The sequence below is a fragment of the Bactrocera dorsalis genome, chromosome 1, assembly GCF_023373825.1.
Source record: "Bactrocera dorsalis isolate Fly_Bdor chromosome 1, ASM2337382v1, whole genome shotgun sequence".
Taxonomy (NCBI): domain Eukaryota; kingdom Metazoa; phylum Arthropoda; class Insecta; order Diptera; family Tephritidae; genus Bactrocera; species Bactrocera dorsalis.
In genome coordinates, this window is record NC_064303.1 from 14,169,214 (window position 1) to 14,195,569 (window position 26,356).

The 26,356-nt window shown below is 38.9% G+C and overlaps 1 protein-coding gene across 12 annotated transcripts in view; it reads left to right on the plus strand.

The window, feature by feature from the left end:
* LOC105228487 (semaphorin-1A) overlaps nucleotides 1–26,356 on the plus strand; it is a 481,986-nt gene that overhangs the window by 66,598 nt on the left and 389,032 nt on the right. For all 12 annotated transcript variants that reach the window (XM_049455921.1, XM_049455900.1, XM_049455926.1 and 9 more), the window contains one exon: nucleotides 6,589–7,306. In XM_049455921.1, the coding sequence (XP_049311878.1) occupies nucleotides 7,126–7,306 (181 nt within the window). In that variant the 5' untranslated portion in view covers nucleotides 6,589–7,125. The remainder of the gene's footprint in view (nucleotides 1–6,588; nucleotides 7,307–26,356) is intronic.

The window sequence follows — 26,356 nt, forward strand, 5'->3', positions numbered from 1 at the left end:
AAGAAAGAAGTGTTGATTTGTTTCCACCTCACCTTCTTCAATACAGCTTCTGGAGATGGCGTCTAGTAAGATTTACTGCCTTACAGCATGCACGCCAATAGGGCAATGACTTGTTAAAAAGCCCAAAACTAGGGAGAGGCTAGCCTTATTGAAGGCAAAGAGATCACTAGCTTTGTTGCGATCGATCTTTGGCCAAAAGACTTTTGCGACAGCGCATGTAGCGATGGTGGCCCAGCGCTGGCTCAGCTTCCGCCGAGCCTAACTATCTAGTAGTAAAACAGAAGGGGATACGGGAGCACCGACGCGCTCTCCTTCTACCGATAGCGTTTCTAGGGTGCCTTTTCTTGCTAATTCATCAGCTTTACAATTTGCTGTGATTCCGCTGTTGACTGGCATCCATACCAGTCTTATCATAAAGATACTCGATGCTATTGATAGCGAGGTTAGGCACTCTTTGACCAGCCCTAAGCGCACTGTTAACGCGTTCAAGACTAGAATCGCCGCTCTGCTATCTGATTGGATGGTCACTTCTCTGAAGGAGGTTACCTGCTACCTTAATGGTTGCCACCTCGGCCGGGAAAGAGGCAAGGAAGATTGAAGTGAAGTTGATAGAGAGCTCCTGACAGTAAACCTCTTCTCAAAAGGTATGTCTACCGAATTATTGCAATCTCGCTTGGACAAAAGCCGGGAAATAGAGGAGAAAGTTACAAGATGTTTCCACTTCGCTTTTTTTCATTCATCTTCGGCAAATAGTGTCCGATAGAAAATTTAGTTACACCGTGAACCTATTGGACGGTCTCCTTTAAGTATACCTACAACTGCGGCAATATTGACTTTGCTAAGCGTTAGTTGTTCGAAGGACCTCTTAAGGCTGACTCTAGGCCAGAATGATCTCGCAATCGCACAAGTTATTATGGTTGACTAGCGCTTGCTGTGCTCACTGTAGGTCCAAAGGTCTAACGTCAGAACGCAAGACGATGTCGATCGGAAAACCGATTCCATTCCAATCGAATGAAATTGAAGAAAAGATGCTCTTCTTAGAAAAATCAGTGGCTTTGCAGTTTTCCACGAATCCGCTGCTACCTAGATAGCTAACATGGAAGAAGCTTAGAGCTATTGCTTATAAGGTCCATTACATTCCTCGACTAGATTTTAAGCGCTCATAGAGAGCTCAAAGCCAGTATAGCCGCTCGGTTATCGGAGTGTATGCTTACCTCTCTGAAGAAGATGGACCTCGATGGCAAACACCTACATTTGAAAGTCTGGTCTTCTGATTATAGACTTGATGGAGATGAAGATCTCCCGACAGAAGACTCCCACTCCCTCAACTATTTTTTTTTACTTCGAAACATCCATAGAAATCTGACTACACCCCTTCTCTAACGGCTTGTGGATAAATAAATCCGTCGCACGTACATATGTGAGCTGAGAAAGAACCGTCCTAGACGACGAATTTTCATGTATTTGAATATAAATCCTTAACCCATCAAAATACGATCTTATTAAACCAATATTTGTATGCCAACGAGCTCATTGTTCTTGACAAAATCTGTGTTAGTTGAGCTTATGCATATCCGACTGTAGTGTGAACGTTTACCTTCTCAGTAGAGTTTCGCTTTCGAGGCAAAAAGTTGAATAAATATTGTTGCCAAGGTATGCTATATGTTACCTAGATACCGAATATCTGGACACCAGTGCCTATGTCTGACTCTATCGTCAAATTCTCCATCAATATTTGAGACATATTAAAGACACTCAAAGTGCATCTTTTCCTAATAATAATATTTCATTTTGACAAAATAAGTGAAATCAGGTCAATAGTTAACAAACATATACTTGACTGATAGACTACGCCCAGGCTCGAAATATGGTTATCTGTAGTACTAGGTTCCAGTAAAAAAAAATTCATCAAGCTACCTGGCTGTCTCCGGATCTTAGACGTGCGTATGCTCTGAAGTCCAAACATTAACTCGAACCACTATCGGGTTGCAGTAAATATACATACCCGCCTCTGTGCAGCAAAAAATGCACGTCAACAATCACAAGGAAGGTGCGACGTCAAGAAGCGCAATCACAACAGATTGCCCTTGAGCAACACTAAAACCATCGTCAGAATCGCGAGGTACCTTTCCGAGCCGTTCGATACCAAACGAGGTTTCAGATAAGGCGGCTCTCTTTGGTGCGACTTCTTCAATCTATGCTGGATAAAATTATTCGATTTACAGAGCTGAATATAGAAAATACAATCTTCTACAAGAGTGTACAACTGCTGACGCACGCTGAGGACATCGAGTTTATAAGCCATAACAACCGCGCCGTTAGTTCTGCTTTATCTAGGTTGGACAAAGAAGCGAGGCAAATGGTAGTGGTCTGGTAGTGAACGGCGGCAAGTCGAAATATCTCTGTTTTCTCCCTATCCTATTTTTCATTCCTCTCTTTTTCTCTCTTTCCATTTTCCATGCCAATCACCTCATTAATTGCATATTCCTCACCCGCTAAGCGCTCTATAAGCTTCTGCAGACCATATATTCTTCACTTACATATATTCTTGCCTCATTTATATTTATCTTTCTTTCTTGTTTGTTGTTCGTCCACGATGTTGCCACTAACTTATTGTAGCCAGCACTTTTATTTATTCCGCTGCAAAGTTCTTTTCTTATTTAGTGACTTTCTTGCGTCTAAGCCGCAGTTGGTAGTCCGTTCCTTACCTTACCTTGCTGTGACTTGCTGCAGCCGACTACGGCTCGCCTCTTGCAGCTTTTTTGCAGTTTACTGCATTTGGTCTATGGTCTATTACGTGGCCACTTGCTATTTGTTATTTTCTTTCTTTCCCTTACTTTTTCTCCCATTTCATTTCAATTTATTCCACACAACGCCTTCCGTTTGCGTAGTCCGATCGCCACAAAGTTCTCTCCGGATTTTTCTTCTATAAACTTTTGCTTTTTGTAACTTTCTCTATTTGGCTTACTCGACAGAATCGTCGTAACTTTATCCTTTTTATCCCCGCCTGCGTACTCGCTCGTTCGCACTATCTCACGCTTGTTGCAAATACCGTTAAGCGTCTCTCGTATGCTCTGGCCGTTGTTCAGCTGGTTTTGCCACCCGGTCGGTTGGTTGGTTGGTTGGTTGGTTAGGTTGATTGGTTGGCGGGGTTGGTGTTGCTCGTCGTTAGTAGCTTCCTGAATTAGCATAATGTCATTTGGTTTTTATTGTTCTCCATTTAAATGTTTTTCTTCTCGCTTTTTTTTCTTTCATATTTTATTTCTGCTCACTTGCATAACTTGCTGTTGCTTGCTTCCGTTTGCCCGTTTGCGTTGTTATACCCTGAACAGTGTCTCTCGGTTTGTTTCTTCCCCAAGAAGGTGCTAATTGCTTAGAACTGTCGGAACTTTGTTATTTGGCGAGGTGTCATCACGAAATTCGGCATAGATTGTTTTCTGAGAAAACACTATATTCTCCGAACAAATCCTTCAAATCGGTTGACTATATCATATAGCTGTCATACAAACCGAACGATCAAAACCAAGTTTTTGTATGGAAAACTATTTTATTTGACGAGATATATTTCTGAAATTCGTCATGGATTATTGCCTAAAGTAACGGTATAATATCTGAAGAAATTGTTTAGATCGGACCACTATAGCATATAGCTACCGTACAAACCGAACGATCAAAATCAAGTTCTTGTATGAAAATTTTTTTATTTGATCAGATATCTTTTCGAAATTTATCATGGATTATTGCCTAAAGTAACGGTATAATCTCGGAAGAAATCATTAAGATCGAACCACTATGGCAAATAGCTGCCATACAAACTGATGGATAAATTTTCAGTTCTTATATAGAAAACTTTTTTATTTGTCGAGATATCTTAAAAAAGTTTGACACAAATTATTCTCTCAAGCAACGCTACAATCTCCGCAAAAATTTTTTGAATCGGTTTGCTATAGCATATAGCTGCCATACAAATTAGACGATCAAAATCAAGTTTTTGTATGGCAAGCTTTTCTATGCGTGAAGGGTATTAAAGCTGCTGTGCTACCGAAGTTAACATTTGTTCTTGTTATGTATATTATTGTTGATTTTTTGTTGTTGTTATTATTCCTATTGTCATTCGTTGTCCTTGTTGCGGCCGACTGTCATGGTTATGTAAATAATCGTAATTTGGAAAACTCACTCGCTCAATGTTTTCTACTCACACATAGTACATACATTCATGGGCGTAAATATATATGTGCACAGCCACAGATATATATACACATATGCACATATATATATAGTTATATTTTCACAACAGTTATGTCCCAACTGCAGCTGCTACCACTCATTCTAGTCACACTCGACTTGCGTTGCACTAAACAGCTTCTTGCAACTCCAACCATAATGCCGACCGCGTGTTATCTGAAAACTAAGCAACTGTGACTAACCAGTAGCAAACATACATACCATACACACATTCACTCGCACCAAAAGCACTGAATCTATTTGCTTATCTCACTAATTTATATGAATTTTAGAATTAGTCACAATTGTGGTTGACTCCGTGTGTGTGGCTATAAAATTTCAATGGTTCTTTAGATTATACTTTAGCTACATACTTTTTGTGCGCAGTGTTATTGAAATGCATTTATTGTGTCTTGTGGCATGAACTTCCGGGTACTGCAGGCCAGATTAGATGAAATTAGCGACCTTTCATGCTTAGGCAGTGTCAAAAATGTCCAAAAGAGCATATGTTTGTAATATAAAGTTTGGTGCTGACTTCAAGTTAATGAAACTGTTCAGTATATAGATTTTTCCAAAAAAAGATGAAGGAGATATAAGTAAATAAAATTTCATAAACCATTTGAAAATTTTATAAGCATATAATTTATGCCAACGAAAAAGCGACAAAACCCATCGACAGATTGCCTAAATGTGTTGAAATATCTTAGAACTGTATATTAAAGATCTAATAAAAGGAAGTCGACCTGGCACTCGAAGACCAATTGTCAAAAATATTGATAAAATAACAGAAATTGTGAACCCCGCTCGTCTAGGAGCTCAAAAATGTAAAGGAGATCTTTTGAGACCATAAAAAATACTGGATACAAAAAGTAGCCTGACATACTATGGTTGGCACACGAGTTAACGCAATAGAATCTGTATCACTGTAGGCCAGTAGGTGAAGAAGGAAGGCCCACATACAACGCTAGTGACTCGCTAGAAGCTCCTGGAATTTGGCTGGTATGTGCTTATAGATCGGACCTAGCACCAAGTGATTGCTACCTGTACCTGGCTACGGCGTATGATTTCGCTTTTGAAAAATGTGCCTAAGGTAAAATCGGCTGTTTCAGTTTTTTGTCTATAGACACGAGGCTTTCTGTGACATTGTCTTATAAATTACAACAGCTTATCAAACATACCGATGCATTCTTCACCTTCAATTTAATGCTAATATAATGAATTTCTTCTTAGAGTGTTGACTGCTTTTAAACTTGGACTCCGAAGCGTTTTGAGTTCTGATCCGGTTTGAGTTCCGATCCGATATCGAGAAATACTTTAAGAGTCTTAACTGTTATATGTATTACAGCTTGGAGTCAAAATCTTGCCTGAATCTTGATTCAGAGACGTAAGGCGATCTATATAGGCATTAGTGATCACATTTGCATTAACAAAAGCTAAATTAGAGGTCGAGTTTTAACACCGGTATTTTTTCCTATTTTTACGGTTTGTCATCAAAACTATTGACTAAATCTAGACATAAAGCCTTAGAAAGATTAAATAAGTAAAAGTATCCGTATTTGTATTATCAAAATTCGCATAAAGGCATGTTAGGTCGAGTGCTATAAAGGTCTTTTCCAGTTTAGTATATTTAGGAAATGTGGCGATTGATACAAGGCCTTCACAGACGGTTCAGAGATCGTTGAAGACATGACTCGTTCTGAACGACCTTCTTCAACTGATGAATATAATAGAAAAATGAAGAATATGGTGCTTGAAAATCGTCAGCAAAGTATTGGAAAGATGGCAAGAGATCTCGACATCTCTCGCGAGTTGGTTCGAATGATTTTGGTATGAAACGCGTTCTTGCTCGACTCCTCCCGTAAAGATGATTTCCTTTTTTTTAAAGAGAGTACCGATTGTGAATGAATTTATAGCCAAAAAAAGGAATGAATACCCGTGTGATTTTTTCTTGTTCCTCAAACTTAAATTGCCGCTCCGTGGAACCCGTTTTCAGTCAATCGAAAAGATAAAAAATTTCGCAGAAACAATTTCGGTACTTTTTTTTATCTCAATGTATCTACAAGTAATCGGTTTTTATAGACTTTAGGTTTCAAACATCTTATTGGAAAAGTTCAATCAGTGAATATCAAGTAGGGTTTGTGTAAGAGTACAATGAAACTTCAGTGGTTTATTCTAGGTCAGAACTTTTTTCTTCATTTCAGGCGTTATCTTGAGAACATTTTGGAATGATTCGAAATGATGATTTGAAATTATAATTTTTAATTTAATTTGTAGCATTTATTTACGATTTCCAATAAAATACTCACACAATTGAATACTAATATCTCTCTTTTTCTCTTCTCTTCTCTTCTCTTCTCTTTGCAGCATAATGCCAGCGCGACGGTAATGAAGTAACTCTCTGTACATATATTTAAATGTGTGTGTATATTTTAGTTCTACGTCAAAACTTCTACATTCCTTCCTGCCATAATTGTTTTTTTTTCATCTAACTCAAAACTAAATTTAATTTAAACTTTTATAAAAAAAAAGTTTTCTACTTAAAATATGCGCTGAGTGTTTGAAGTTAAAATTTATATATATATGTATAAATATGTGTGTGTATATTCGCCGCTGTAAGTGAAGTAAACGGAAAAGAGCAATAAAACTATACGAAAGTTATAGCATGTAAAATAAATAAATCGAAAATAAAGAAAGCAAACGAAATATGTGAAAAGAAATTAAAGCAGACGAAACGAGGTAAATAAGCAACAAAACTTTATTGTGATTTAATAAAATAATAATAACTACTTACGATACGAGCAAGGCAAATAAAAGCTGAAGTCATAAAGGAAACTAACGAAAATAAAGAAAACTAACAAATTTGTTATATAAAACACACAAAAAACAAATAACAAAACAAAAATGCAACTAAACGAACCACAAATCAAACGAAAAATGTCGACAAGTCGATGTTGCCACAATGCCAATGATGGCTTCACGACCATCGGAGCGACGCAAGTCTTCCTCGTACTGACGCTGTTCGTGATTGGGAATCTAAGTGCCTGGCAGGAGAATGTGCGGCCGAAACTTTATGTGGAATTAGGTAAGTGATAGCATATATGAAAAAGAATTTAAGAGATAGAAAAAGAATATAAGAAATATTATAAGCAAAATCATATGAGTAACAGGGTTGCTTTTGAAGTATCTTGAGGATAAAAGTGGGTCTTAGCTGCCTTGTGGTGAAGAAATTTACATATTCTAGTATCTATTTAGTACTTGAAATACGCGGTACAGAGATTTATTACTACTAAACTTGTGAACCTCTTTCCAATCATTTAATATCTAAGTAAAAATATATGTGTTCGAAAGGACTTAACTCTCTTGATAAATTAAAGATTTTAAGTCGTGTATTAAGTATTGCGTAGTCGAACAAGTCTTTTCGTATTTCTAATTAAACTTCAACCTTTTTTCATATTTATAATGAACTTTAATAAACCAAATATGTACCATTTTGGTCGACCAGTTTTTGCCCTTTTTCCGCTAGAGACATCTTTCCATCAGTGTAAAACTTTTCTGGTTTTTCGGCGAAAAACTGCAACAAGTAATTTTCACAAGCCTCTCTTGAAGCCAACTTTACTCAATTAAGGGAGTTTGGCATTGAACGAAACAAATGGTAGTTCCATGGTGCAAGGTCAGGGCCGTTTGGTGGTTGCATAAAAACTTCCCAGCCAAGCTTTGCCAGTTTTTGTCGAGTCATCAAAGATGTGTGTTCTAAGGTTGTCTTAATGGAAGAAGAAGCCCTTTCTGTTGATCAGTTCTGGCCGTTTTTTTCGATTGCTTGCTTCAATCTCATCAGTTGCTGACGTTAAAATGTAGAATCAACCTTTCGACTAGGCTGAAGCAGTTCATAGTAGATGATTCCTTTTTAATCCCACTAAACACTCAGCATAACCTTTCGAGGCGTCAATCTTCGCTTTGCGATCATTTGTTGAGATTCATCATGCATGGACCATCATTTTTTCGCACATTATTGTCGTATTTGATCCACTTTTTGTCTCCTGTCAAGATAATCACAGAGGGGTTCGTGATATTGTAGTTAGCTTCTGGTAGTTAACGGAGTTGCCTTATCTCAGAGTATTGACTTTTAAGTCCTCTATATGGAGTCCATTTTAGTTAGCCATGGTAGTATTAAGAATCTACACTAAAAACGACTCATAAACTTCTATGTGTTACTGTTATGACTCATGGGTTAGATCAGAAAACAGAAGTCATCTTAGAAGATGTACTTCGAGGTTTATTGTTAAATTTGTAGGAAAAGGAGGGTAGCATAAGCAAACAGAAGTACTGAAATAGGATATAACGAACGGTAACCAAAAATGTTGTGCTACCTTCGCTCAGAGAAATGGATCCAAAGAGGCATTTAGGAAGAATACCTAAACGTCATTAGACTAAACTCTTTACTGTAACATAACAAACATAACGTAGAGAAACGTAACGTGACATAGCATGACGTAACGTAACATAACGTAACTTAACATAACATAAAATAACATAAACATAACATAACATAAATACATAACGTATCATAGATAACGTAACGTATCGTAACATGTAACGTAACGTAACATAACCTAAAACATAACATAATGTAACATAATATAACGTAACATAACGTAACGTTACTAAACATAGCATAACATAACAAAACATAGAATAACGTAATGTAACATAACGTAACGTAACGTTACACAACCTAAAATAACATAACGTAACATAACATAACGTAAAGTAGCGTAACGTAACGTAACATAACATAACATAATAACGTAAGATAACGAAACGAGCGTAACGAAACATAACATATCATAACATAACGTAATGTAACATAAATATAACGTAACGTAACGGGACGTAGCGTAGCGTAACATAAGTATAGCATAACAGTTTTTTGCGCGATTGTTTGTCTTGCGAGTCAATTTCACAACAAAAAATTATCGTTTTATCGCCTAGAGAAGGTGTAACCAAAGTCGAGGTAGTTGGTAAATCGAAGACTTTTGTGTGCAAGTCTGAATCTAAATATAGAGCTCAAGCGCGATACCGTCATAAAAAAGTATGGTAGTGTAAAATAACATGCAAAACAACAACAATTTAGCGATAGAATTGAACCGTAATTTTATAATAATTGGTTTCATAGTGCCCCTGATTTAGCTACTGGTCGAATAACCGATAGTAGAGCATAGTGCTGGGATTCTGGGATTCTTAGAGGCTCGAACACGAAAACGGCATACTTGAATATTTACTTACACAAGTTTTAATTCATATTTACATACTTGCCACAAATTGTGCCACACCTAACCAAACACAAATATGCTTCTACCTGCATTTAGGTGCTCACACCCCATAGGGCGGACACGCTACACTTTACTTCTGTAATATACGTATTTCGTACTACACGGATACAATACATTTTTTTGCTTGGTGGCAATTAGTGCCTTACTTCCGCGCTTGCGTCAACGGGTAGCGCGCGTGTCAAGTGAGTCGGCGCGTTTATGCATTAGTAGCAAGCACTTGTGCTCGTGCCATAAATATGTGTGCCACAACTGACAACATGCCACGTACCGTTGTGGCAGTGACTATGGCGCATTGCGATGCGATTTTATGAAATGTGAAAATTAAATCGTAAATAAAATACATAATGAGCAGCAACAAAAACGCAATAAACAGTTACGGTTATGTTGCTACGCAGCATTGCTCGTATATAAATATATATAGGCGCGCGCGCGCTGCTGTCATATTTTATGCCAAATAACATAAAGAAAGACTGGCGGCGAGGACGCTGCCGCTGCCGCCAATACAAAAGCGCAGTATTTTTAGCAACCAGCAAGGCCATAATAAGCGAAAACACACACACATATGCCGACTACAGCAGTTGCGCGTTTAATTGCGTGCAACGTAAGTGTGTAAGCGCACGTACGATTCGTTAATGTGGTACATTTACGTTGTCATCGGCGACGAGCGCGCAAACATTGCCGACAAGACAGCCAAACAGCCAAACAGACAAGACGACACAGCACATGTGTACGCCAAACGCGCGTAGTTTTTGCAAGACCTTGTGTTGTGCAGTTGGTAGAGCGCGCGCGCGCTCCCAACGTGGCAGTGCATTTTTTCTTTTTACTACAACTCAACGCACCTTTGCACGTTGCGCGCGCCTTGGTTTGCCGGTTTCGCCAGTCAATGCCAATCCAGCGCTGTTTTCTTTGTCCATACATTTGAGCGTCCGTTTCAACCGATACTTTGTTTGCCGCGGTCGCTGTGGTCTGCCTCCATCGCGCCGTCAGTCAGAAAGTTTACTGTACGTTTGTCTGCTTTTCAGCAGAAATTGAAACCGCAGGCGACGCACGCACTGTCGCCCTTTATGGGCCTATTACCGGTGCCGGTTAGCGCTTGTGCGCTGCACTTTGCCGTTGCTGTCGTTGCGAAACGCTGACTCTTAATTAAGTTCAACGGAAATGCGCATAATTTGATGTCGATAGTCATTATTGTACTTGTAGCATATGTCCGTCACACGGCTATCGTTTTCGTCACGCTTATTCCCGCTCCCATATATGGCGCATACACAAAACGACATTTCGACGTACAACGCGTCGTTGCCGTGGTGAGTTGGTTAGCTTGCGCGCTTTGTATTTTAACTCATTTCCTCCGCTTCTTTGGTTTGTTGTATTTCGCAGTCAAAGCGGCGTTGAAGAAGTCGCAATCCACATTGCGCAAATGCCATGAAATGTTTAATAGAATAATTTGTGTAAGGTACAAAAAAAACTACAGCAAACCGGCTGTCGGTCGTCTATGGTGGTCGATCTTATACAGGTTTTGCTTCTTGCAATAAAAATATACTAGGTTGATTTATTACATTTCCTAGGTCAGTTTCCTGTTATGTTGTTTCTTATCATTTCCTATACTATATTTTTCTGGAAGTTGTTTCTGTTGATCCTTAAAATATTGTTCCGGAGAACCGTTATTTCTTTGTATTAAGATCTTGTATACTTCTATTCCCTTCAAGCTTTGTTCGTTTGTTGGGCACCTCTTTTGCTATAGTTGATTGGTTGAAAAGGAAAGCGCAGAAGCCCCAAATAGCAGGCGGTCGCTCTTCAGCCATCATTAGTACAATTGTGTTTCCGAATGGTAACCAATCAAGTCTTATTCAGAAACTCGGTGAATTTTATAGAAGACCTAATTTTGTTCTCCCCAGCGGCCCAATGTCTCTAGAGTTGGAGCATTGGATGCCATGGAGTATATCCCGTCGCATCCGGCTGTAGGGTGGGCATTCACAAAGATAATGTTCCAAAGGTGCCCTTTGATGACCTCTACTATATTACTAAATTCAATTTTACTCAGAAGTAGAAGCTTTGTGGAATGTCCATCATCAACACAATCCCTAAGTAACTTTATGGTATGTCCTGTGTTGCTTTTGTTCGAAGACTTGAGGTATTTTTCTACTGTCATTGCTTCAAATAACCTTTGAAAGAGAGATGATCTAGGACAGCTATTGTTTGAAGACCTGTAGTGTTTTTCTACGAATGAATGAGAAAGGAACTGAATGGTCTATGGTTGCTGAGAAGAATTTTTTACCAAGCTGCCCCGTGAGGCCAACTCGTTTGCTTATTCATTTAATTCCGTATATGACTCTTCATCAGAAGACTTGTAGACTTGCTGTTAAAAATATTCGCTTTGAAATATTGAATTGCAGTCATTTAGTTCAAAGCTACCTTCTACGTTTAAACTTCACCGCTCCTGTTTCTTTCTTTAAACCGACGGTAAATATGTAGATTTCGTCTTTGGAACTCTCGATAATAGAACCATTGATTCGCTTTCCTTGTAAGGAATGAAAAAACTGTGTTTAGTTCTTTATTAATCTCCTTTTCTCGGTAGCATTGTCAATTCAGCCCTAATTCTTTAACAAGGTCTAGGAAGATACCATACTCATAATTACTATAGTTAGTCATCCATAAAAAAGCTAATGAATCCTTTGGTTAATCACAAGTGACAACATAGCTGGAGGTTACCAGGGTCTCATACATAATTATGGTTACGTAGTCAGGCGTACAAGCAACTTTTGCTTCTCTGAAACCTCATTTTTTATCATACAAGGCAGAATGGTTCCTTCCGATCCAGAAGGTTCTTTTGGTGTTGCTTAAAATCAGTGTAGCCACATTAGTTTCGGGGATGACAAATTCAGACATAGCTGTATCGAGGTAATTTTAAATTAAGCAGCAACTGTTGGCAAGAGTTATTCAGCGTTGGATTTCCAGGCTGGCATTGTTGATGGTGTTAAAGCTGGTTCCAAGATAGGCGAAATTATCTCCGACTTCGAAGTTATGACTATCAACAGTGACGTGAGAGTCAAGTCGCGAGTGCGGCGACTGTTTGTGTGATGACAGGCGATATTTTGTCTTGACCTCTTTCACAATCGGACCCATATTCTTCGCTTCCATAACCAGTTTGGAAAAAGCAGAACAAACGGCGCGGTTGTTATGGTCAATGACATCGATCTCATCGGCGTATGCCACCAGTTGTACACTCTTGTAGAAGATTGTACTTTCTTTATTCAGCTCTGCTGTTTGAATTAGTTTCTCCAGCAGTTAATTGAAGAAGTCACATGATAGGGAATCGCCTTGTCTGAAACCTCTCGGCTGGGAGAGGTCCTTCCCGAACTTGACGGAGGTTTTGGTATTGCTCACCGTTAGTTTCCACAGGTGTGTTAGTTTTACGGGGATACCGAGTTCAGGCATAGCAGCATAAAGACAACTTTGTGTGCTTGAAATTGACGAAGAGGTGGTATATGTCGATCCCAGATCTTTTTTAAGATTTAGGACATGGTGAATATCTGATCAAATGTAGATTTTCCAGATCGAAAGCCACGCAGATAAGGTCTAATCAGTTTGTTGATGCTTTAGTATTTTACACAGTTCGCTCGATGTGGTATTATATGCGATATTAAGGAAGCTTATCCCACCGTAATTGGTGCAGATTTGGGGCCCTTTGTTTGTGTATTGGGTAGAGCGCACTTAGGTTGCAATCATCGGGCACGATTTGGTCCAACTATATTCTACAAAGAAGCTGATACATGCACCTTGTCGGTTCTTCGCTGCTGTATTTAAGAAGCTCGACCGGCAAACCATTAGTCCCTGCCGCTTTGTTGTTCTTAGGGTGGGTAAATGCTATTAAGATTCTTCATAGTCGGGCAATAAATCATCTGTTCGATAGTCATCTTTTGTGGAATCGGGGTAGTTATTTGCTTGTGTTACACTTTCACCGTCGTTCGGTTGGCTGCAAGAGAGATCCCTTCATTAATTCTGTGTAGCCTGGTCAACAGCCTCTAGATTCATTCTTTGGGGTCCTACAAGTGTATGCTTGAAAGTTTCTGTTAGACGCGGAACTTTTTCGTTGAATTTTCGATCATTACACCCGTCCGTCAGCTTAAGCTTAAGCTCTTCATAATCATTTTTTTTCGGCCTTTTGCCTTGTCTTCATATGCGTCTCGCTTTCCTTTTCAATCCTCGGTCTCTACTTCACCCCGCTTTAACTTTGTGTGCGTATCCGTCTCGCTTTCCCTTCTTCTCTCGGTATCTACTCCACTTCGCTCCTGTTGTAACCGTTCGTTATTCAGTCTGTTTTTGCCCTCAAGCGCGTATAAATAAATTGGTATTGTCTTCCTAGAATAGTATTTAAATTAAACTGAAGCCTTTGCCAACTTTTGGTGAATATTTTCTGGAATTTATTTTTGTTCTTGAATTTAAAGTTTTTTCTCGAATTTGATAAATGACTGTCAGGTCTTTCTGGAGAACTCCGTTAATTTTAGAACTCCAAATGGCGCCAGCACTTTTTAGTTTGTCACGGCACACTCCTTTTAGAGTTGAAAACCACACTTGGTCATGACTAATGAAGGCGTGTATATTTTTATATGTGGATGTAGATTTTTTTGCCCCTCTCCCTTGCCACAGCGACCATGCGCACGATAAAAATATACATAACAGAGCATAATATAAAGAAAATTTCATGGAAAATATAATTTGCATAAGAACAGAGATGATATTCAATGTCTTTTGCCAGCGTCGAGGGAAGCATTCGCATTTAGTTATGTATATATGTGTGTGTGTGTTTATGTGTGTATATATGTATAACTATATATTTTGTGTATCGTAAAAAGATGCGAGCAATTGCTGGGTGGTAGATGAGCAGAAGAAATGCCAAAAGGATGGCAAGTAGCTTGTATGAGTGTAAGAAGAAGAAGAAGATGTAGAGTAGAGAGAAGCCAAAAATAACTCAACACGTTTTCGAAAAATTACATTATTAAGAGCGCATTTGGCAGCAAAGGAAATTGCTGGGATGAACTGCAACGAACTCGTTGCGGGCAGGGTGGGAAAGGCGAGGCCGACGCTGGTGATCTGAAATTTTTGTAGAAGGATCTATAGTATAGTAAGCGGCAAGAGGAGCGTGTGGAAGATAGCGGGTGAGCAAATAGCTCGCTTAATAATCCATGTATGTGTGTGTCTGCGGACGGACGGACAAAGGAATTTGCCGGCAAAAAAGATGTGGTGCTGTCGGTGGCGGTTCAGAGGGTATGCGCATAACTCTGCCGGCAAGCATGAATGCGTGTGTGTGTGTGTGTGCGAGTATGTGACGAAAGAATTCGTAGTGTTGCAAGGAATGGCAAACAATTGCTAGGAATGTGTTGCACAGCAATGACATGTAGAAAAAGCAAAAGTAGAAGAAACAGAATAAGTAGTCGACAGACAGCTAGTAAATAATAAGGAAACTTAAACTGCAAAAAAAAATTGAGTGAATGCAAGCTGCAAATCAACGAAAGATAACGAAAAGAATCAGGGACTTGCAAGCAATGGTAAGCGGCATTGTTGGCATGCAGCGCGCCGAGGAATGTCAGCGCAAATGTCTAAATTGTCTGCACGTCGGTGAGCGTCGGAAAACGGAAATAGTTAAGGCGTGGTCAGGGGTAGCTGAAAGCTGCTGCTATATGCACTTAATAGTGCAGCAGAGCTAAAGCGCAGCGTTGAGCACACAAACATAGCAGCGCGCTACATTACAACTTAGAGCAGTGCGCGCGGCGACAACACACACCGAAATACAACTTAGCGCAGCGTTGAAGAGTAGCCATCGAGCGCTTGATAGTCATTTGCAGTTTTGCAAAGCGCGCGCGCTATATGTTTGTGTTTAGGTAGCGGCGCGACGTTGCTACATTAACTGAAGTTTACAGCGCGCTGGCGTTAGCACAGCGCTGAGTGGCAGCGCATTGATATGCACTTGGCGTATTAAGTGGTAAGGAGTATAATGCGCATTTCAAAGCCCATAAGTGGCAGTAGATATGACAAATAAATGAGAGCGCGTGGGTGTGAGCGCGCACGCGGTAGACGCAGCGTCAGCAGCCAACTGTCAGAGCTGCTTATGGCCATACAAAATGCAACAAATGACAGTACACATGTGTGTTTGTGCGCTCAGTTAAGTGTGTGTGTATATGTACAGGCACGCGTCAGGCTCATTTGTCACTTGACATATGTGGCAGCCGCCAAAGTAGCACAAAGAGACGCACATATAAGGTAAACGCGTAGCATCATTAGAGCGCCTGCAATTGCGCAGGCTGGACAGCCATTGTCGCTGGCGTCATCATGAATGTCAACTTCAACTTTCGAATGAGTCGCGACGCGACGCCAACAACTTTCGAAGTGTGCGCGCTGCACTGCAATGCATCGCTTTTTAATGCCACAATTTCCACATTTCCTGTAACGCGGCAGCGCTTCCTTCCTGCTTTTGCAAATGCGTACGCGCACCGCGCTTATATGTATGTAATAAAACAAGTTATTGATTACCAGCAATCCCGATATGTAAAACGCGCTTGTGCGCGCGCTTGCATGCGTTGCTATATGCCGCCAATAACTATCAGCGCTGGACAGCATGTGGGCATAAGTTGAAAATTTATTGCGGAAATTAAGTGTTTTACACTCGAAAAGTTTTACAACCGGCGGCGCGTACCTGTCTAGCTGGTATAACACCTGCCGCGTCCGAGCTTAATCGGTGCGCGCGCCCCCATTTGTTTTCATAAGTAATGCGCGCGGCTACAATTGAACATCCTTAACTGCGGCACACTTTGCCTGTACCTTGTATCTGTTGCAAAAGCTAAATTTACGCAGCAATAAGTGTGACGCGCTCATATACGCTTACTCATAACTATGCGCGCAGTGCGGAAACAATAGCGCATAATGATTTTAATCAAAAAGTTGCTGCAGGCATACAGCAGCGCGTTCTAATTGGTCTGCAGCATTATGCGCGCGCACGCTCCTTTCTTGCAGTGCACTACCAATTGCTGTTAATGAGCGCGGCTGGTACACTATAATTTTGGCTTCACGGCTTTTTGCAGTCAACTTCTTCTTTTGCGCGCCACATGTGCTTTTTTTACTGCTGACTTAGGCGCTAATGACCATCATCATCAATGAAGCTGCTCTGCTCTCTACTGACCGCGCGCCTGCTGGTACATTTCTTGTCTGCTCTCCGCTGTTGCTGTCTGTCGCCGGCCGCCACCACTTCCAGTGTGAGCGCCACCAGGGAAATTAGTAATGCAAGGCGTTGCTTAACAGCGCTGCCAGTATTAGTGACTTCGGTCAGCGTTGATTCTCAGCATGATTGCCGGCAAGGACTGCAAGACTCCCAACTAGCAGGACACTAGTAAGATCTGTCTGTGTGTGCAACAATATGTGAGCATATGACACCAATGTGCACTCCATATGTGGAAGCGCACCACTCTCAATCCGTTAGTTAACAAGCAAGCAGTCTTCTCGTGCGACAAATAGCTATCTAATGTTCACTTGCTTTATGCTCGAGTCCTTGTGCTTCCGGTTTGTGTTGTTCTTGGGCGCATTCTGCTGACCGGCCATTCGTAATTGAAACGACGTGAGCAAGTGAATGCGCCTGTCAGACGAAATTCTTATTGCCAGCTTAACGGTGGGGTTGTAATGTTGTCATTGTTGTTATTATAGTTGTTTTATTTCTATATATTTTTGCAATTTAGTTTGCAGCAAATTAAAATTTCTCTTTTGTAGACAAGATATGTGGCAAGTGGCAGTTGTAAGCCAACACATTGTCTGGCAATGGTCAATTGTGGTAAAGGAAATTCGAAAAATGTATGTTTTTGTTGGCATTTAGTAGTAAATGTGTGGTGATATTACTTTGTAAATGACTACTATTAAAGTGGAGAATTGGAAATTTAATGCTTAAAAATGTGGTCACCGATACTTGATAATGCAAGAATTTTATTAAAGCTTTATTAAAATTTTAAAAAAATTTTTGTCCCGTCAGTTGTAAGCGCTTTAGTTCGGTATAGTTTTTATTTTTACAAAGTCAGTGAATGAGTAAAACTTGACATTGGTCTCCTCACCATACCTGATCACAATCTCTATCTTACTCTCTTCCTCTATATTATTCTCCTTCTCTTTTCATATTTTTTTTCCAAGAGTTCTGCCTCTCCCTCTCTTCTTTCTCTATCTCTCTCTTTTTCATTCCATTACCTTTCTATGCCTCTTTCCTTATCGCCTATCTCTCTATCTCTCTTTGTTCCCTTACTCTATCTCTCTCTTTATCTCCACTCACTTGCTCTCTCACCCAATCCATAATTCATTTAGGTCAATTTGTAAAGCTTATTTTCTTCTGTGATATGAACTATTCCCCTTTTACCGGTGTTCTTTTATATAGTTCTCCTACTCTTTCTTTCCTAGTTTTTGTCAGTCGTTCTGCCTCTGCCTATATCCTTTCTCTCTCTTTTCTTTCTATCCCCTTTCACTCCCCCTCCTTACTTTCTGCCTCTCCTTTTTCTAACTGTGCCCTTTCTCTCTCTGTCTCCTTTCCACACACTCTTTCTCTCTCTCTCTCAATCATTCCAACCAAAATCCATTTTGGACCGTTGTTGGAACCCAGGGCAATAATGAGTAACAGAACCCCAGCTAAGTCTAGTCAATGTCACTTTCAAGAATTATACAAATTAAATAAGTTCGGGCAAAAATCTATCTGAAAAATAAAGGTGCTTTGCTTTCTGCTCACTCGGAATGTACTTTCGGATACTCGGAAAAACAGATTTTGTAGAATTGTTCCTATGTCTCGTGTAAATTTCAGATGTATGATTTGGATCTTCTTTCATCTTCATATCAAACTCACAAAACCATCAAGACTACCTAGATTTATTCCGAAAAAAATCCAAAAAATAAAAGTCGCTGTGAAAGAACCCGGTCAATAAAATTATTTAAAAACCTTCGTATTTCATCACTTCAGTAGAAAGTAATTGGTAGATTTATGATGCTTCCTTAAATCACCTTCTGCATGACTGTAAAAATACTTTCGGCACCTTGCTCAGAAGTGCCCATTCACTAGTTCTAAAACAATTTCTTAAAAATTTTCTCGGGTTTACAAAGACGTCATACCATCATCCAGTTGTTAGCTGTGGTTATTCTTTCTTCGAGGCATTGTCCAAGTTCTACGTCGTAGTTCGAGCACTTCTGCGGGGACATGTTCTTTTATATTCTCTGTAAAAATATTCTTGGCTTTGTAAGTTCCCCTCATCTTTACCGAAGAGCAATTAGATCAACGTCTACAAGCGTAGATAATGCAATTTCTTTAAAGCCTCCGCGAGTGTGGCATATCTAATATGGTAGTTACCTACTCTGTCGCATTTCGGGCACTGTAAACTTGGGTAATGCCTCGAAGTATATCCAAATAATTTTTCTTTAAAAGACTATCTAGGTTGTCCTAGATGGTCTGGTAGTTACCTTGAATTACTCGTATTTCTTTAAACTTCGCGCATTTCTGCTATGACATTATTCTTTATGACCTCTGTAAAAATGTTTTCTTGCTTTGTCCCTTAACATATGTAGTTATCGAACTATAGCTTTATGACAATTTCTTCAAGCTTAGATAATGTCTTGAAGTAGCTCCATTGAACTTTGTTTTTTAAGGTCTCCATATTTCTATAGTATCATATTTGGTCTTGTAGATCCATTGTTATTGGAATTTCGAGCTCTTTCTTTCACCTTTGTAAGATCCAGAGGGATCTCGAGAGCTATTATGAAAGACCTTTTTGTAAGTTAGAATATTGAAATCAAAAAACCCGATATCAATCCCTATAAACTTGGATATTGCCTAAATGTATCTCCAAAGAGTTTTTATGCAAAAGCTTCCAGGTTGTTAGTCTAGTCTTTTAGTAAACGAAAACTTGTCCAACGGCAGCACTTGAAGTCTTGCTTGAGCTCATACCACTTCACCTAGTAATCGGTTAGGTAGCCAAACACACACTGCTTCAAATGACAGCGGAAGGGTTTAACAGAGGTAAGGTAATCTCATCCCAGCAGATGAAGGAATTAAGTGGTGCAATACATTGGTTTTTCTCCCAAGGGACAGTATTACCAAAAGGGTGAACTTCATCAAGAGGTTCAAGGTTACCCTTGGCAACAAAGCTGAATGGAATCATTACATTCTGGAGCTACTGCTTGGGGGACAGTGCAATCTAGTTGTACACTAATGGTACGAAAACGTCGGAGGGAATTGGTGCCGCAGTCGCAGGACCGCGCACCAAACTCTCCATTCCTATGGGAAGTTTCCAAGTATTTTTCAGGCAGAAGTCTTTGCCATAAGTTGGTGCATAGAGAGAAATCTCCAACGCAACTATTGCAACGAACGTATAGTCAAGCAGCACTTAAATTAGTCTCCTCTTATGGGATCAAATCGCTACTGGTGCAGGAGCGTTAAAAACGACTGAAAAGCCCAGCGGAACATAATTAAGTGAACCTCATCTGGCTGCCCGGTCGCGAAGGTATAGCCGGGAATGAAGTGGCTGATGAGCTCGCCCTCTCCACAGGATTCACTAACATTATAGGACCATGGATGAAACCGTTCGTAGCGGTGAGTCCTCATATCATAAAGGAGCTGCTCCGCAAGGAAGAAGGAGTGGGCAGAGAGAGGCATTGGCAACAACTCCAAGGCATGAACCATGACAAGTTATTTATGAGAGGTTATAGCCTCAGAAAGTTTAAATATGTAATCGACCTTTTTATGGACAAATTCAGGGAACATGTGACATTCTACACTGGCCACTACAAGCTGAAAAAGCACTTATACCTAGCTTGTTGCGCCAAATGCCGGTTTTGCGATAGGGAGCCTAATTGATTGCATAGCAGTCTGCAAACCTAGGATAAAGATCCTGGAATCCATATTTCCAAATAGGTCTTACTAGCACGTCGTCTTACTAGCACCTATACTCGACTTTATCAATATGATGGGGCTAGTTGAGTCTTTGTGACTTAGGAGAGGGCACAAGAGACCTAAGGCCACAGTGCAATCCTCGTCTATCTATCTTATCTTAACTTAAACTTTCTAACATTTTTTAACTTAAATAACCAACATTGCCATCTCAATCCCACTGACCAAATAAGTATGTGTGAGCACATAACACTTCCAAGTAATTGTGACTTATGCCAAGCACTTTTTAAACCATTCTCTTTCCTACCACTCTGCAAGCAACTTCAACGCGTCCGCATTGATTTTTAGTCGTTAACTTTGGTTTTCTTTAAGCCTTCAAAGTCTATTTTTACAAAAGTCAATCAGTGTACTTGCCGGCGGCCTGGCAATTGTTGCTGCGCGCAATGTGCTTGTGCTTGTTGCTGCCGCTGTATGAGAGACGCGTCGATTCTGCGACATTTGTGCCATTCATTTTCTTCAATCCATCAAATACAATCTGGTCTTACGGCCGCACTCTGGTGTTTGTGGCGCTTGGCGCTACCTTACTCACCTCCTCAGTTTGGCCTGACTTAACGGCTTAGAATGTGGTGTAGCGCGCGTAACGCCTTTCAACAGCCTTCGTTTGCGCGCCTTCTTCTCACTTGACTTTCGCACATGCTACGACTTGGTTGCTTTGCGCCAAGCACCGCGCCGTGGGCGCTGCGGCATTGCGTGTGTTATGTGCGCGGCTTGATGACATTGCTTGGCGTCTGCCACGTACTGACAGTGATAAATACGCGCCGATAACTTGCACAAGATGGAACGTTGCTACGGCAAATGATGTGTCGCCTGCGTTTGGTTTGTCTTTTGTGTGGCGGGCGCTTAACACTTTTATTTTCGCTACGCCAGATATGAAGCGCGGCTGGTAAGCGCTTTGGTTATAGAGATTTCTTCTTTAATGTAGACAGGCAGCCGCTTATATGTTTGCTTGGAAGTGTGTCTATTTTGTTATCCTTTGCTTATTTGCTGTCGCGCTGTTGTTTACTTTTGTGGCTGCACCGTGATTGCCACAAACAAACAGTGCGTTGATTGCGCGCACGCATTGGTGTGTGTGTGCGTCGACGACATAATCAATACGTCTCACTATTTTTTTCCAATTCACTGCCATTGCTTGACGCTGCGCTCGTCAAAAAATAATGCGTTAGCGCCTTTAAGTCAATCAGTTTTATTCTTATTGGATTTTTTTTTCAACACGCTGCGGTGGCGCCTCATATGCGTCTTCTTATTTGATATTTTTTTTAAAACGCTGCGGTGGCGCCTCATCCACGTCTCCGTCCATGTTGCGACGTAGAATGCGTGCAAAAATAGCGTAAAAAATTAGCAACCCGCAAAATGTGACATTCGTAATGTTAAAGCGGCGCTCACATGCGCGTTGACTTTGTGCGCTACCACTACCGCTCGTCTCCGCCAACGCCACAACTTTACTTATTTGATTTATGCGTTTTTAATATGTGCGTTGGCTTATCGAACTGTGCGCTCACTACATATATGCCGCTATAATGGCGCGCTCTCACACTAACCCACGCGCGCTTTAATTCACGCGCGCTCTAAGGAAATCATGCGTATTCACACAAATATACGCGCGCGCTTTCATCTATTATTGCTAAAGTCCTTTCTACGTATCAGCGTATGTATAGCGCTTTTATGCGTCCTCCTGTGCAAATCAATAGCAGTTTATATTGCGCATTTGTGACAGCCAACATTGCCGTCGTACAAAATAATCGTTGTAAATAATAGATCGCATAGCCGGTGCTGTCGCGCAGCGCTGGCAATAAGCGGTGAAAGTGTATAAATTGAAATATTTCCAGTCATCAAATGCAGATAAAATTCGTTCGACAGCTCAGTTGAGGCATGAATTTGTGTTTCAATTTAGCTTAACAATGCCATGCCATGCTCTGCTATGTTATGCTGTTGGCATGCCATGGCGCTGTTGTTATTATTAAGCGCATTGCTTCTATTTATATAACATTTGTATTGTTGTTATGCACGACGTTTGGTCGATTTGGCGTTTTTGCCCCGATTTTATTTCATTCTTGTTTTCACTTCATTGCGCTGACCTGTCATTCATTTTAATATGCACGTTATTTAAATAGGACTATGCAAATAAACTTTTAATTTTTTTACCGCTTGTACATTCTAATTGACAGCATCTAAAATGTCTAGTGGAAAAAGAACATAAAAAGAGCAAAAATATAAACGAAATTAATATTGATTAGTTGACTAGCGGAATCTGCTGCAAGCATCACAGTTATTCGTTTGAATACAGGGTGTGCAATAGTGAGGGAAATTGGCTCTTTTTTAAGTTGTAGAATTTTGATGGTAGATAATGCTCGGCAGTCCGTTTTACTGTAGGCATTTAATTTACAGATAGTAACCTAATTTAGTCAATTAAGTAATTATTTAGACACATAGAAAAATAAAAGTACAATTATAGAAATTTGTTTATTTCTATTTAGTTAATCATAAAATTTTAGACTTTAAATGTCACGTTAATTTAGTCAATTAACTAATTGTTTACACTAATTGAGTTAATTAACACATTTTTTCCATTTACTAAATTCGTTTTGTTTAGTTATTTGATTTCAGGCAACCCTTAGTTTAGTCAATTAATTAATAGTTTAGAGTAATTGATCCATTTAATTAATAAAAAAATTATTAACACTCATTGGCTTATATATTTGTTCATTTTTTTAATTAATTAAAAAATTCTATTCCTTAAATTACGCGTTAATTTAGTCAATTAGCTAGTTGTTTGCACTAATTGAGCCAATTAGCACACTTTTTCTATTGATTAAAACCGTTTCTTTTAGTCATTTCAGTTCAGGCAGCCAATAATTTAGTAAATTAGTTATAAGTTTAGAGTAATTGACTCAATTAGTTAATTAAAACTTATTTACGCTCATTGGCGAATATATTTATTAAATTAAAATATTGTATCAGGTGCTTGCTCTTAGTCAATTAGCAAATTGTGTACATTAAGTCCACCAATTAATAGATTTGCTTTTCAAATTGGCATATTTATTAATTCGAAGAGTCCTTTAATTTAGTGAATTAAATAATAATTTAGACTAGTTGACCCATTTAGTTAATTGACAATATATTTGAACTCTTTATCGCATGCATTTACTAAATTAAAGTATTTTGTCTGTTAATTGACTAACTAATTCAGTAAATTAGCTAATTGCTTACACAAATTGACTCGTGTTTTAGTTCAATTTGCACATTGTTTCTTCCAATTTAGTCGTTAATGTTTACGCTGTGCCTTAATCAAGTTAATTTCGTATTTAATTAAGTAATTTCGTCTATTAACTAAATATTTGTACACGCTGGCTCATATATTTAGTAAATTAAAATATTCCCTATCTTAATTGAGTCTTTAATTTAGGCAATTAGTTAATTGTTAATACCAATTAACCCATTTTTCAATCGATTAGCACATTTTTTTCTTTTTATTACCATTATTTCTTAGCCATTTGAATTTCCGCTGTCCCTTAATTTAGTCAATTAAATCACCATCATTAAATACATATCATTAAATAAATATTTGTACACGCTGACTCATATATTTAGTAAATCAAAATATTTCCTATCTTAATTGAGTCGTTAATTTAGTCAATTAGCTAATTGTTAACACTAATTGGTCGATGTTTTAAATCAATTAGCACATTTTTTTCTTATTAACATTATTTTTTAGTGATTTGAGTTTAGCTCTTCACTTAATTTAGTCAATTAATTATTTGTTTAAACTAATCTACTTGTTTTTTAAGTTACAAATTATGTAAAGTCATTAAGGCATTAATTTAGAAAAAAAAAAATTTTATTACTTAATCGACTCGTTAATTTAGTCAATTGGGCAATTCATTACTAATTACCAAGTTATTTTCATTCGTTAACCTCTTTATTTAGTAAATTAAAATATTTTCTTATTTAGTTGACTAGCTAATTTAGTCAATTATCAAAATGCCTACACTAATTGACTTACTAATTCCGTTAGTTAGTAAAGTATGCTAACTGCAACACCCTGTATTTGCGAATTAGGTCAACAGTTGTTGACGTCGAGTGGTAATTTACTCACGTGTCCTCGAGCCTTTGGGTTAAACGCAAGAATGACTTGCACATACAGAGTACCACAAACACACACAAACACACCTAACTAAACAGGTGTGGACTAAAATGCCTAATAGATTTAGTGATAGGCGTCAAGCAGCGTCCGACAACGAGCAACGTCCAACAAGCTCAGCGCAACAAGCCATTTAATACCCGAAAGGCAAAGTGATGGTGAAGCGCTGAGCAGGCTTACAGCTGCTGGCTATTGGCAAACGTACGGCAAATTGAATTAAAAATGCCAACACCATCCCAGACCACACTGCACTTACCTGCCACATGTGGCTTTTTCTAGCACAACACTTGCTGCTAAATTTAGAACAGAACCAGCCGTTGGCAGGCCAAATTGATTGAGATCAAATTTAATTATTTTTTAAATTTTTTAGTTTATTTTCCCATAGCAATAAGTAGGTAATGGTGTTGCGGCATTTCTGCTTGACATTTCAAAAATTTTTTTTATTATTTTCTGGCGGTTTTGTGGAACAACCAACCACTTTATCACTTTATAGTTTTAAGGATATATAGACTTGTGTACTATAGGTTGCTAGTCAGAAATTAAAGCTTCAAGTTGAAGAGTGTCGAGCGGAATTACAGTATATAATTTTAAATCTAGATCATTTGCCGAGAATCATTCTTAGGTGAGGAAATGTACTCTAATGTTAAGAAAATCTCTCTTAGAATGATTAAAAACTTTCCGCTGTTATTGACATCAGCCGGCAAAATCGGTTGAGAAGTCGACTATAAAGCTAATCTATCCAACTAAGAAGTTCTGGGAAAATGAGTTGGTGGTTTCCTATATATCAAATTTTACCCATTTAAGCAGACTGGTCCAATTAAACAGCGTGCGTAAACCGAATCGATCAATATATTTTTTTCTTGATTGCTATAACTTTTGTATGCTCGTCTGAAACTTCAAATATTATCCATCTTCATACATATCTCCATCAGTCCAGGTCAAATTTGATCTTGAGTGTACTTATGTATAGGTTGATAGATCATCTATCATAGATGTCAAAAACTTGTGGTTTCGTTTTTTTTTTCGTTTTCCATAATACCAGTTAATAAATTTGGGAACACCACGGAAAAGAGACAGGACCTGTTTGTTAAGAGATCAGACTATCTAGTTCTCTTTTTAGAAGGAAATGCATTCTACAAATTGTTCTAAAAGAGAGGAAGTTTCAAGACTTTGAGACAATTCTACAATTTTGAGTGTCATGTCATGACTATGTACCTAAGATAAGCATTGATACTAATTTTTCTTCCTTCCAAAGAAGCAATGTGAGATTTGACTAAGCTAAGAAGCTCCAGATCTTTTCCTGATCTCTCGTGGTTTTTGAAAGAGTAAGGTGTAAGCATATCGGAACTCAATTTAAGTTTCTATTATTAAATGTTTTTTGTTTAGGTCTAAACTTATTCTGCCCGATTCTGTGTAATCCCAAGCTGTGCCAACTCACCATTAATTACAGATTTTCTCTATTTCTTTTTACATAACCCCTTCTTTTGAAAATATATATATGATCTTTTTGCTTCAGTCTCTGATAGTTATAAAAAGGCATCTCAACTTTTTTCATTATCTAAGCTGAAGGTTGGTGGTAATATCTATAATATGCAAAGAAGTGATCTGATGTTTGACTAGCCGAGATTCACGAAACTCCAGATCCTTTGCTGTTTCTTTGTGTTTAGGAAGATTTTGTAATGTGTGAGCATGTGGGGCATAAGTTGA